The sequence below is a fragment of the Marmota flaviventris genome, chromosome 14 (assembly GCF_047511675.1).
Source record: "Marmota flaviventris isolate mMarFla1 chromosome 14, mMarFla1.hap1, whole genome shotgun sequence".
Taxonomy (NCBI): Eukaryota; Metazoa; Chordata; class Mammalia; order Rodentia; family Sciuridae; genus Marmota; species Marmota flaviventris.
The window spans coordinates 62341391-62352810 of record NC_092511.1 but is presented as its reverse complement, the minus strand read 5'-3'; the positions used below and the strand labels follow the sequence as shown (position 1 = coordinate 62352810).

Below are 11420 nucleotides of genomic sequence, written 5' to 3'. Positions count from 1 at the left end.
TTGGGCGGAGCTGGGAAGTGAGAAACGTTAGATTCGTTTCCGACTCGCAGCCCATGGCTCAGGCTTCTCGCTCGGATGGCCTTCTGCCTCCGCTAGCTACTTTGCCCCAGCTGTGGGCGCAACCCGCGGACTCTGGGGAGAAGCTATGGGAGGGGAATCGGGCTGGCGCCAGCCGCGGGGAGGATCGTGGCAGGCAGGGGCTACCCGTTCCCGGGAGCATTCCCTGTCTGGATGCACGGCCCGGCGGAACTCCGGGAGGGCAGCAGTCCTGGCTGGCCTCGGCCGACTCGGGTGAGGAGCACGAGGCTGGCGCTGCGGACTGGAGGCGGGAGCCTGCAGCTGGCGGCCCGATACCGCTGGCGCTGCAGCGTCTCCGGGCTGTGTTGTTGCGGTTGCACCGCGAGCGAGAGCAACTCCTCCTGGCCCGGGATTGCGCCCGCCACCTACAGGCGGCCGTGCACCTCTTAAAGACCCTGAGTCCCCGCACGCACGACAGCGGAATCCGCCCCTTCCCGGAGCTGTGTCGCAACTTTCATCTACACCCACCTCGAGAGGCGGTTCAGAGAATCGGCCTACGGGACATTCCTGAGCCGCTACTCCTAGCACGCCCCATCGGACTAGCGGCCCGCTGCCTGGATGCTGCCATTGAGATGCAGCTTCGTTCCCTGGGTCGGGCGCCCGCCAGCCTAAGCCTGACGTCCCAACTCGCTGAACTGTTGTTGGAGCTTCCTGTCTATCACAAACTGCAGAGAAAATCCATGGGCCACCTCCCAAGGGCAGCGTGCCCTTTCTCCCCTACCCGTGTGCTCCATCTCCTGACCTGGGAGCGGGGTTGCCAGGTGGCAGGTCGGCTGGATGAGGCATTCTGGGGATTGGACTTCCGGGACCAGCTCCGAGAGCGATGCCATGAGGAGCGTGAGCTGTTGCCAGGGCTGCTGGGCCTCATAGGGAGTTCAGCCAACAGTGAACTGGGGCTTGGAGGGGCTGGAGCCCTGTGGAGCCAATATTGGACCCTGCTGTGGGCAGCCTGTGCTCAGAGTTTGGACCTAAATCTGGGACCCTGGAGGGACCCCAGGATAGCAGCACAACAGCTGAGTCAGGCACTGGGTCAGGGTGAGTGATGGGCCTGGACCATGTTTTGGGAGAGCTGGGGTATCTTCTCCCTACTCTGCTCATTCATCTCCTGGTCTGACAACAGAAGCAGGCAGTTTAGAATGAAACCCCCAGGGTTCTAACTATAGCTTCAGGGCTTTCAAGGCAAAGTCTTGCTTTTCACTCCTCTTGAGTCTTGGAGAATCCATCATTGAGTGGGCAGGGTTGTGGGATGGGTGGCCTTGTTTTCAGGCTCTAGAGTAATTTCTCCCACTAGCATCCCTGCCTCAGGAGTGTGAGAAGGAACTGGCTTCTTTGTGTCACAGCCTACTTCATCAGTCTCTTATCTGGAGCTGGGACCAAGGTGAGAAAAGAGGGATACTGGGGCAACTCAAGTCCCAGGTTGCCACTCCCCCATCAGACTATATCTTCTTTTCCTCAGGTTTTTGCCAGGCCTTGGGATCAACCCTTAGGGATCAGAACAGCCCTGCCTCACTCTCTCATACTACTCAACTGTTGCAGCAACTCTTTCCACCTCTCTTGGATGCTCTCCAAGAACTGAGGTCAGGATTGATCCATTGCCGCCTTCCAGGTGAGAGGAAGGCCTGGAGACAGGGAAACAGAACAGTTGAGGATATCCTTTTTCCTTCAGTCTGTTCTGAAGTCTGTCTTATCCCAAAGATGCTCCATGTCCCCTAAGATACTCTGCTGCTCCCTTTCTAGGTCCTGCACCTGCCGCCCTGGGACTCTGTACCTTACAGACTACCTTGCTCTGGTTCTTGAACAGAGCTCAGCAGAACCTGGCAGCTTGGATCCCAGGTTCCTTCCTGCTCCTGATCCAAAAGGACCTACCTGTGAGTGTTTAGGGAGTGGGGAGGGGAGCAGCCTGGGCTGGGCTGTGCTCTCACTCCCTGTTTTCTATCCAAAGCCTCTTTTGCATGAGGCAGAAGCTCTGTCCAGCCTGGCCTTAGAGGAAAGCTTAGCCCTGGAGGTAGAGCAGCAGCTGGGCTTGGAGATACAGAAGCTCACTACACAGATGCAGGTGAGGAGAACAGGGTCCCTGACAGTAGAAGTTTAAGAGCCTATTCTGTAACATCTTGGGGGGTACAGTGGACAGAATGAGCAGAGTGGATCATTTCAGTAACTTGGAATGTCTACTAAACTAACCTGTTATTGATTTATTGATTATTTTAGTTTTCTCTCTTACTATGGAAAATTTAAACATATACAAATATAGAGAGAAGAGTATAATGGATCTCCCATGTTTCTACCACCAATAAGGGCTTTAACAATGATCAACTCATGGTCAATTTTATTTCATTTATATACCTCCCACCCTCTCTAATTATGTCAGACTCTCATTTTTTGATGTTAACAGCCACTGACCATCATTGCCTAAACTCATTATTTCATTAGAGGTTGCAAAGGGGTGCTATTCCAATTTTATTTATTTATTCATTCATTTCTTCCTCATTTATTAGATCACTTTTATAAAGACAAACATGTCCTCATTAATGATTTGGTTACCCTGAAGGATGTGTATGTGTGTATGTGTGTGTGTGTGTGTGTGTGTGTTTTTCTGTTTGTTTGTTTTAGTATTGGGGGGTTGAATCCAGGGGTACTTTACCACTGAGCTGTATCCCCTGCTTTTTTTTTTTTAATATTTATTTTTTAGTTTTAGGTGAACACAGAATCTTTATTTTATTTTTTTGTGGTATTGAGAATCGAACCCAGTGCCTCACGCATGCTAGGCGAGCATGCTACCACTTGAGCCACATCCCCAGCCCCTATCCCCTGCTTTTTAGATTTTTCATTTATTTATTTATTTTTGGTATCAGGGATTAAACCTTGGGGCACTTAACCACTGAGCCACATCCTAATCCTTTTTAATATTTTTTTAAATATTTTTTTTTAGTTGTAGACAGACATATGCTATTATTTTATTTATTTATTTTTATGTGATGCTAAGGATCGAACCCAGTGGCTCACATGTGCAGGCAAGTGCTCTACCATTAAGCCACCACCCCAGTCCCCCTTTTAATATTTTAGAGACAGGGCCTCACTAAGTTGCTGAAGCTGGCTTTGAATTCACAATCTTCCTGCCTCAGCCTTCTGAGCTACTGGGAGTATAGGCCACCATGCCCAGCCCACTCTTTTTATTTTTGAGACAGGGTTTCACTAAGTTGCTTAGGTTCTTATTAAGTTGCTGAGGCTGGCCTCAAACTTGGAATCCTGCCTGAGCCTCCCCAAACACTGGGATTATAGGCATGTGCCACTATACCCACTGAGATATAATTTGCAGAGAAAAATCAGGATAAATGATTGTACCTTTCCCCTTTGTTACCAGTGTTCAATACAATGTTTCTTCTTTCTTTAAAAGCTTAATTTGTATTTTTATTAAAGTAATGCACATCCATAGTATTAAAAAAGTGAAATAGGGCTAGGGATATAGCTTAGTGGTTGAGTGCTTGCCTAGCATGTGTGAGGTCCTGAGTTTAATCCCCAGCACCAAAAAGAAAAAAAAGTGAAAAATGAAATAGAATATTTTTAAAAATATTTTTTTTGGTTGTTGATGGACCTTTAATTAATTAATTAATTTATATGTGGTGCTTAGAATGGAACCCAGTGCCTCACACATACTAGGTGAGCACTCTACCACTGAGCCACAACCCCAGCCCATAGAATATTGTATAAGGCTTCTCATGAAAAAAATAATGCGTTATTTGTCCTCATCATTGATTCCTACTTCAGAATGGTAACCTTTGTCCATGCTTAACTGTTTCTTCTAGGATTTCTTTTATATTTATCAATAAAACCATTGTTCTTCTATTTTATTTTTGCCCCATTCTATATATTATCTATTCCTACTATGGAAGATGTCTGTCTTTTGTTTTCTCTTTCTGCTCAATTTTCTCCTCTTTGCCTTGAATAGGGGCATGGCTGTGGACAGAGTTCATATTAACCCTCTACTCCTTTCTTCTGCATTTCTGCTTACCTAATGTTTTGGTGCTATAAACTCCCATAGTTCTTCTGGCTCTTAAGAGTTCTAGTCCATCTGAGCATGGTGGCAAATGCCTGTAATCCCAAAGGCCTCAGGAGGCTGCAGCAGTAGAATTATAGGTTCAAAGCCAGGCTTAGCAATTTAGCAAGGCTATAAGCAACCTAGTGAGACCTTGTGAGTCCTTGTCTCAAAATTAAAAATAAAAAGGACTGGGGATGTGGCTCAGTGGTTAAGAGCCCTTGGGTTCAATACCTGGTACCAAAAGAAAAAAAAAAAAAAAGAGTTCTAGTCCAATATCTGCATTTGCATTTCTATCTAAAATACCGCTGTCTCCTTAAACTCATTATGTCCCAGAGCAGGCTCATTATGAGTAGGGCAGATAGTGATAGTCATGGGAGGCCTGAGGAAGGAAGACCATGGTGGGCATGTGTTTTATAGAAAGTTCCATGGGCCTATGACACAAGTTGGTGGCTGAGCAGTCTCAGAAAAGCAGCAGGGGTTACTGGAGGAAACAGTTCATAGATCCTTGGCAGTAGTAGAGTTGGTCTGACCAGAGCAGAGGCTGTGTGTGCTATGTGTATGCAAGTGTGCATGCGTGCACACATGTGTAAGCCTGCTGTATATACATGTTATGTGTTGGGGAGCGGGTGTGGGGCTGGAGGAGTAAGCAGGTTAGCATCAAATTATGTGGAGGGCACTGAATGAATCTAAGGTTTATCTCATGAGTGATGGGGAGCCACTGTAACAGGAGAAGAGGAACAGTGAAAATGATGAAAGAAGTTTGTTCTAGCCATAGTGGCTGCATAGAAGGGAGGTGGGGAGACATGATATGATATGAGAAAGGTTCAGCTCTTGGATGAGGTTAAGAACAGAGCAAAAGGAACAAGAGACAGTGTGTTCACCATGTGGACCAAACACTGCAGAGCACTGTATGCCTCACTTCTCTGCCTGGTGACTATACTGCTAGGCATCTCCTCTGGGTGCCCCAGCATATACAGCGCTGGGATGACAGAGAATCAGGTGTTATGAGTTTTCTCCTTAGATGAACTGTAATGTCCCAAAAGGGGCAAGGGTGATCTCATACTGTGTATCTTGTATCTCTTCAGAATTTTGAGTGTGGAGGTTTCTAACAAATGTCCAGTGATGACAGGACAATTACCTTGATATTCAAGAGAAGGGGAAATCTGGTTTGTTGGAGAAGAAAGAAAGAGTTTAGAGTTGTACAGATTATTGTCAGATGTGCCTGGAAATCTAACAATAATGTCCAACTCTAAACTCTTTCTTTGGGTCACATTGGCCCTTCCCCATCCCCTATTACTTTCTTCTCTTTAGGTTCCCTGGCATCTGCATTATTTTTACAGAGAAACTGCCATATACTGCATTTTTTGGGATACCTGTCTTCCAAAATGGGCTATAAAACAGAGACCTTCTTTATTGCTGTCTTCTCTTCCTCCAAAACTACAACCTACCAAACAAGCCACAAAAACAAAACAAAAAAACAGCACATAAGTCATTTCTTGTTTTGTGGGCTATGTTACTCTGGAGAAATGGTATCAAAAATACTGATCATGGGCTAGGGATAGCTCAGTTGGTAGAGTTCTTGCCTTGCATGTACAAGGCCATGGGTTCAATCCCCAGCACCAAAAAAAAAAAAAAAAAAAAAAAAGAAAGAAAGAGATCCCTCTCTCTGGCATGTGCTTGCAAACACTGGTGGTAATAAGGTGTCTTCTCTTTTTTCCCCTAGAGTTACTACAGAATAAAATTAACTTCAAAGACTTTCTATTCACTGAATAAAGCTGAAAGCAGAGTATTCCTAGGGCAGTTGTTCATAATTTGTGTCATGGACTCCTGGAAAACTTAATGAAAGCTATAGATCTTTCCTTGGAAATGCCACAATCATGCATACAATCTTAGGAGTTTATGGACACCAAGTTGAATACCTCAGATTGATTGACTAAATTGCAGTACTGGGATTGAACCAAGATGGGCTTTACCACTGAGCTGTATCCTCAGCCCTTTTAATTTTGAGACAGGGTCTCAGTAAATTGCCCAGGCTGGTCTTGAACTAGCAATTCTTTTGCCTCAGCATCCTGAATAGCTGGGATGATAGGCATGCAACACCACAGCCAGTTAACACCTCAGATTTAAAGAAACATCATAATTTGAGAAGTCCCTAACAGATAAGCCTCTTTTACTTTTTTTTTTTTTTTATCTGTGCAGCTCCTGCCTGAAGAGTCACTAAGTCTCTTTTTCCAAGAATGTCATAAACAAGCCACACAGGGCTTCAAGCTCTACATGCCACGTGGTCGGTACTGGAGGCTTCGTCTCTGTCCTGGTAACTTTTTATCCCAGCTTCTATTTCTAGGGTCCCTGGGGGTAACAGTATCCCAACCTCTCCAAATACTGTTTCCACACCACTATCTCCATCCTTGTCTTGACTTTCTATGCCCTCCTTCCTGAAATCCTACATTTTTTCACAAACATTCCAGAGTCTCATATCCTGTCCTTTCTCTTCTCTCACTCCAGAACTTCCCCATGTTCCTAGTGAGTATGCTGGTTTGGTAGTCCGAACTGTACTGGAGCCTGTATTGCAAGGATTGCAGGGATTATCACCCCAAGCCCAGGCCCTTGCCTTGGGTCAGGCACTGACAGCCATCCTAGGTGCTTGGCTCGACCACATCCTCACCCATGGGATCCGGTTCAGGTGGGGAGAAAAAACTGTGGTAGGAGGAATGGAACTGGGAAAAGGGAGGGCTTAGGAGGGATAGAGCAGTTTGGAGAGGCACAAAGGTCAGGTGGTCACATTGTACCTGGACATTTAGCCTGCAGGGAGCACTGCAGCTCAGACAAGACTTTGGAGTGGTCAGGGAGTTGCTTGAAGAAGAGCAGTGGGGCCTGTCCCTGGAGCTTCGGCAGACTCTGTTCATGCTCAGCATCTTCCAGCAGCTAGATGGAGCCCTGCTGTGTCTACTACAGCAGCCCCTGCCCAAGACTAGAGTCCACCGGAGGCCTCCCTGTTGCTGTGAGTCACTCCCCACCCCCAACCGGAGGTTCTCTTAGCCCCTCCCTAACTGTTTTAAGTGACCCACAGCCCAGACTCACCATTGATCTGCTTTAGTATCTTTTTACAAGCCACCTGCCTTCCACTTCTTTCTTGCCAGGTGTTTGTAATGAAGTCCAGGCCACAGAATGGCCCAGCAGCACCCTCAACAACCTGGAGAGCTTGGAGCCTCCTCTTCGGTCTGGAGCACCCCCAGCCCAGACCAATCAGCTGCTAAGCACCCTAAGGGGAGGAGGACCTAGCCCTGAGGCTTACCTGGTGGGAAATCAGCAGGCTTGGCTTGCCCTAAGGCTGAACCAGCACCCCCGTTGGCAACTGCCCTTTCTTTCGTGCCTGGGGACCAATCCTGAAATCTAAAGACCAGGAGCTCCCCATCTCTGATTAGAAAAGCCCAGATATTTGGAACTGCATATTAAAGAAGCCTAGAATTGGGAACTTGGGAGAGAGCATACATTAAGCTACACAGAGCTTGGAATCAGAAGCTATGAATCCAAGATCACTCCAGTGCCCGCAATCAAGAGTGAAGGGCAAAACCAGAAGCTGAAACCTGAAGGTCAGCACCCTTGGAAGGGTCAGGCCTAGTTCCCCCTCAGTGAAGACATTGTAGGGCTGGAAGTGGGAGGAGGATTAGGGGTTGAATCTCAGAGTACAAGGAAAGGAAAAGCAATAGAAAACATGCTAGAAGCTGTGCCCTCTTAAATCCCAGAAACACGAATAAAACAGTTTATTCATGGGGAATCTCAAAGGTGGAATACGTATTTCTACCTATGGATCAATCCCAAGGATGGTTTTATCCTGTACTATATTTATTTTCAGTCATTTAAGAATACTGGGTTGTAGGGCCTTCCTATTTAAAGCTTTGGTTATTCAGTTACCTGAAGGGGGTCACCTCCGGTAAGTAGATAATCCCTGCAGTGGTAGAGTCCTCTCCTTGGAAGGAGACAGAATATAAAATGGTATTAATCTAGATCTTGTACATAAGGATACAGAAGGGGAAATGCTGCAAAAGACAGATGTATTTTTGTACAAAGGGGTTTTGCACTATTGTCTTCACTGTGGAACAAAAGGACTATTAACGATAGGTAGTAATTAGTGGCCGCTTGCTTTGGGTCCCTCGGTACTCGGTGCCGAAGCCATCCCCACCACCTCCCTGCCTTACTCTCTGGCCGCGGAGCTGGGGCAGCAGTCTGGAGCCTGAACAGGCTGCAGGCGATCGGAAATCAACTTTGCTGGACTGCGGACGGCGCAACCTTTCAGCGGCATCACTTCCGCCAGCGCGAGTCCTTCCGGGGCGAAGGTCACCATGGCGGCGGCCTTGGCTCGGCTCGGGCTGCGATCCGTCAAGCAGGTTCGGGTTCAGTTTTGCCCCTTCGAGAAAAACGTGGAGTCGACGAGGTGAGAAGAATGTTGGTGAGGAGGGGATGCTTCTTCTTCCCGCCACTAGCCCTCTCCGCCCCGCACTCATGCCGTTTTTCCCACCGTAGGACCTTTCTCCAAGCGGTGAGCAGCGAGAAGGTCCGCGCCACCAATCTCAACTGCACGGTTATTGCAGACGTGAGGCATGACGGCTCCGAGCCCTGCGTGGACGTGCTGTTCGGTGGGCTTCGTATGGGAGACAGGCTAGAGGGGGAGGCAGGAAATCCTCAGCCCCACACTGCGTTGCCCAGTGCCTGACTCGTTTGTTTGAATCCTCCCCAGGAGACGGGCATCGCCTGATAATGCGTGGCGCTCAACTCACCGCTCAGGAAATGTTCATCGCTTTCGCTTCCCACGTTCGGGCCAGGAACCCAGCGGGGAGCCGGGACAAACCTGGCGCTGGTACTGAACGGTGACATCGCGAAAGAAACCAACAAGCAGATTTTGACTTGGGACAAGGACACTTAAGCGCGACTTCATCATTCAAATCACTATCTGGAGGGCCACGGAGCAGGGTGGGATGGGAGAGCTTTGCCACTACAATGGTTGGGGGGGCAAGAGAAGATAGGGGTGAGAAGAGGTTTAAATGAACTTGAATTTTTTTCTTTCTTACCCTCACAGCTTAACCTTTTTTAATATGGCTTCTTACATCACTCAAAATACCGTTTGTTCTTGTTTACCAAACGTGCTATTTCCTCAATCCTCAGCTCTCTATCTCATTAGCTTTTGTCGCTCTTAATTCACCTTCTCGTGGTACCCCTGCCCCTCTTGGATTTTTCTTGCTTCTTAAACATAAAGGCATACTGCCCTCATCTTTTTTTTCTTCTTTGTGTTCTTCCTAGGGCAACCCATCCCCTGTCATAATTTAAACTATCCTCTCTGGAGTAAAACCCTACGTTTCTGTTTCGTTCAAATCCCAATTACTGCACTTTATTCAGGTTACTTACTACCAGCTTCTTCCAATTGCCATCAACGTTCTTTGTCTAAAACAGTATTAATTCCAGGAGGTGGAACAGACCTGTAACCCCAGTGATTCTGGAGGCTGAGGCAGGAGGATCACAAGTTCTAGGCCAGCCTCAGCAATTTAGTGAGACCCTTCTCAAAAAAAAAAAATACAAAGGACTAGGATGCAGCTTAATGGTAGAGTGCCCCTGGGTTCAATCTCTAGTACCAGAAATAAATAACTAAAAAGCTCTTGATGGTTGGGGTTGTGGCTCAGTGGTAGAGGGCTAGCCTAGCATGTGTGAGGCACTGGGTTCAATCCTCAGTACCACATACAAATAAAAGTCATTGTGTCCATATACAACTAAAAAATATATTTTAAAAAAGCTCTTGAGGGGCTGGGGTTGTGGCTCAGTGGTAGAACACTCGCCTAGCATATGTGAAATAAATAAAACAAAGGTATTGTGTCCAGCTACAACTAAAAAATATTAAAGAAAAAAGGTCTTGTATCACTATTGCATTCTCCTGCCTGGTCTATATTAATCACTTTTGTGGCTAATTTGATTCTCCCAAAGCACATGACTGCTTAGTGCTCACCACTACCTTCAGTAAAGAGTACCTGAAGTAGTTTTTCATACTGGATTAACCCCCATTAGTGTGCATAATGAAATCAATTTAGGGAATTACATCAGTCTTTTTTTTAAAGTGGAATAAAATTTTTAAATGTATGTCACATAGATTGGGAGGTTTTCTTTTAGGAAATTTTAGTTTTAAGCATATAATCATATATGATGTGTGTCTGTGAATGTGTGTGTGTTTGCATGTACTAGGTTGCAATATAGATGATTTGGGTGAGGGGGGGTCTCTCTTTGTTTATTTTTTGGTACCAGGGAATGAACCCAGGGGCTCTTAACCCCGGAGCCACAGCCTCAGCTCCCTGCCCACACTTTTTTCCTCAGTTCCCCCCCCCCCTTTTTTTTTTTTCTGGAGACAGAATCTTGCTAAGTTATTTAGGGCCTTGCTAAATTGCTGAGGCTGGCCTGGAACTTCTGATCCTCATGCCTCAGCCTCCTGACTTGATGGGATTACAGGCATGTGCCTCCATGCCAGCTTGGGTGCAGTGTGGATGATTTCTTACTGTGGTTGTAGGGGGAAAAAAACTGTCCTAGAGAAGAACTTCAGAATGCTCAGCTAGGCAATCAAAGATCTTAAGACATTGGCTTCTATGTAATTTGTCATATGCATTTCACATAAGCCTCCTTCAATGTTACCATAGCTTTTCCCTGTCTAAAAAAGTGTCTCCCCACTCTCCACCCCATTTAAAAAAGAAAACCACCTGGAAGCAGTATAGTGTATAACCAGATTGCCTGGGGTTGAAATATCACTTCTGCTTTAAGTAGCTGTGTGGCTTGAGACAAATTATTTAATCCATCAGTGCCTGTATCCTCTTGTCAAATAAGGATAATAGTAGATGGCTCTACTATTGTAATACATAATAAATGGCTCTCCATGGGTTCTGTACACTTGAATTCAGCCACACTCAGACTGAAAAAATTACAGAAAAAAAGACTGCATTTGTACTGAACATGTGCAGACTTTCCCCCTTGTTATTCCCTAAGTAATACAGCATAACAGTTATCTATATATAGCATTTACATTGTATAGGTATCAATGAGCTAGAGATTGATTTAAACTATACAGGAGGGTATATGTAGATTATATGCAAATATCTTGACATTTTATGTAAGGGATTTGAGCAGGGGCCTTTTCGTATAAGGGACTTTCAGGGGTCCTGGAATCAGTCAACTGATAGGATGAATGTCTGCCTCAGACAACTGACAGCATTAAGTGAGTTAACATCTGTAAAGTGCCTACAAGGTTGATGCGAGAATAATAAGTGCTATTATC

General features: G+C 46.1%; 2 protein-coding genes across 3 annotated transcripts; both read left to right on the top strand.

The window, feature by feature from the left end:
* Positions 1-19: 19 nt before the first annotated feature.
* On the top strand, positions 20-7899 carry Ccdc142 (coiled-coil domain containing 142). 2 transcript variants are annotated; one of them, XM_027943795.3, is made up of 9 exons: positions 20-1113; positions 1370-1456; positions 1535-1684; positions 1816-1946; positions 2021-2134; positions 6314-6428; positions 6620-6797; positions 6916-7115; positions 7255-7899. In XM_027943795.3, exons 1-9 carry the CDS (start codon positions 54-56, stop codon positions 7509-7511), a joined length of 2292 nt encoding a protein of 763 aa, XP_027799596.3. In that variant the 5' UTR covers positions 20-53; the 3' UTR covers positions 7512-7899. The 2 variants fall into 2 exon arrangements, with proteins under 2 accessions (XP_027799596.3, XP_027799597.3); XM_027943796.3 differs by lacking the exon at positions 1370-1456.
* On the top strand, positions 7561-10027 carry Mrpl53 (mitochondrial ribosomal protein L53). Its single transcript, XM_027943797.3, has 3 exons — positions 7561-8549; positions 8639-8751; positions 8853-10027. Exons 1-3 carry the CDS (start codon positions 8458-8460, stop codon positions 8984-8986), a joined length of 339 nt encoding a protein of 112 aa, XP_027799598.1. The 5' UTR covers positions 7561-8457; the 3' UTR covers positions 8987-10027.
* The last annotated feature ends 1393 nt before the right edge of the window (positions 10028-11420 follow it).

What these genes read in the sequence shown, in the direction of transcription:
- Ccdc142 (XM_027943795.3), top strand. Translation starts at nt 54, where the DNA reads ATGGCTCAGGCTTCTCGCTCGGATGGCCTTCTGCCTCCGCTAGCTACT. An exon ending in GAGTCAGGCACTGGGTCAGG is followed by an intron (nt 1,114 to 1,369) that starts GTGAGTGATGGG and finishes TTCTCCCACTAG; the next exon opens with CATCCCTGCCTCAGGAGTGT. An exon ending in TGATCCAAAAGGACCTACCT is followed by an intron (nt 1,947 to 2,020) that starts GTGAGTGTTTAG and finishes TTCTATCCAAAG; the next exon opens with CCTCTTTTGCATGAGGCAGA.
- Mrpl53 (XM_027943797.3), top strand. Translation starts at nt 8,458, where the DNA reads ATGGCGGCGGCCTTGGCTCGGCTCGGGCTGCGATCCGTCAAGCAGGTT. An exon ending in AAAAACGTGGAGTCGACGAG is followed by an intron (nt 8,550 to 8,638) that starts GTGAGAAGAATG and finishes TTCCCACCGTAG; the next exon opens with GACCTTTCTCCAAGCGGTGA. An exon ending in CTGCGTGGACGTGCTGTTCG is followed by an intron (nt 8,752 to 8,852) that starts GTGGGCTTCGTA and finishes AATCCTCCCCAG; the next exon opens with GAGACGGGCATCGCCTGATA.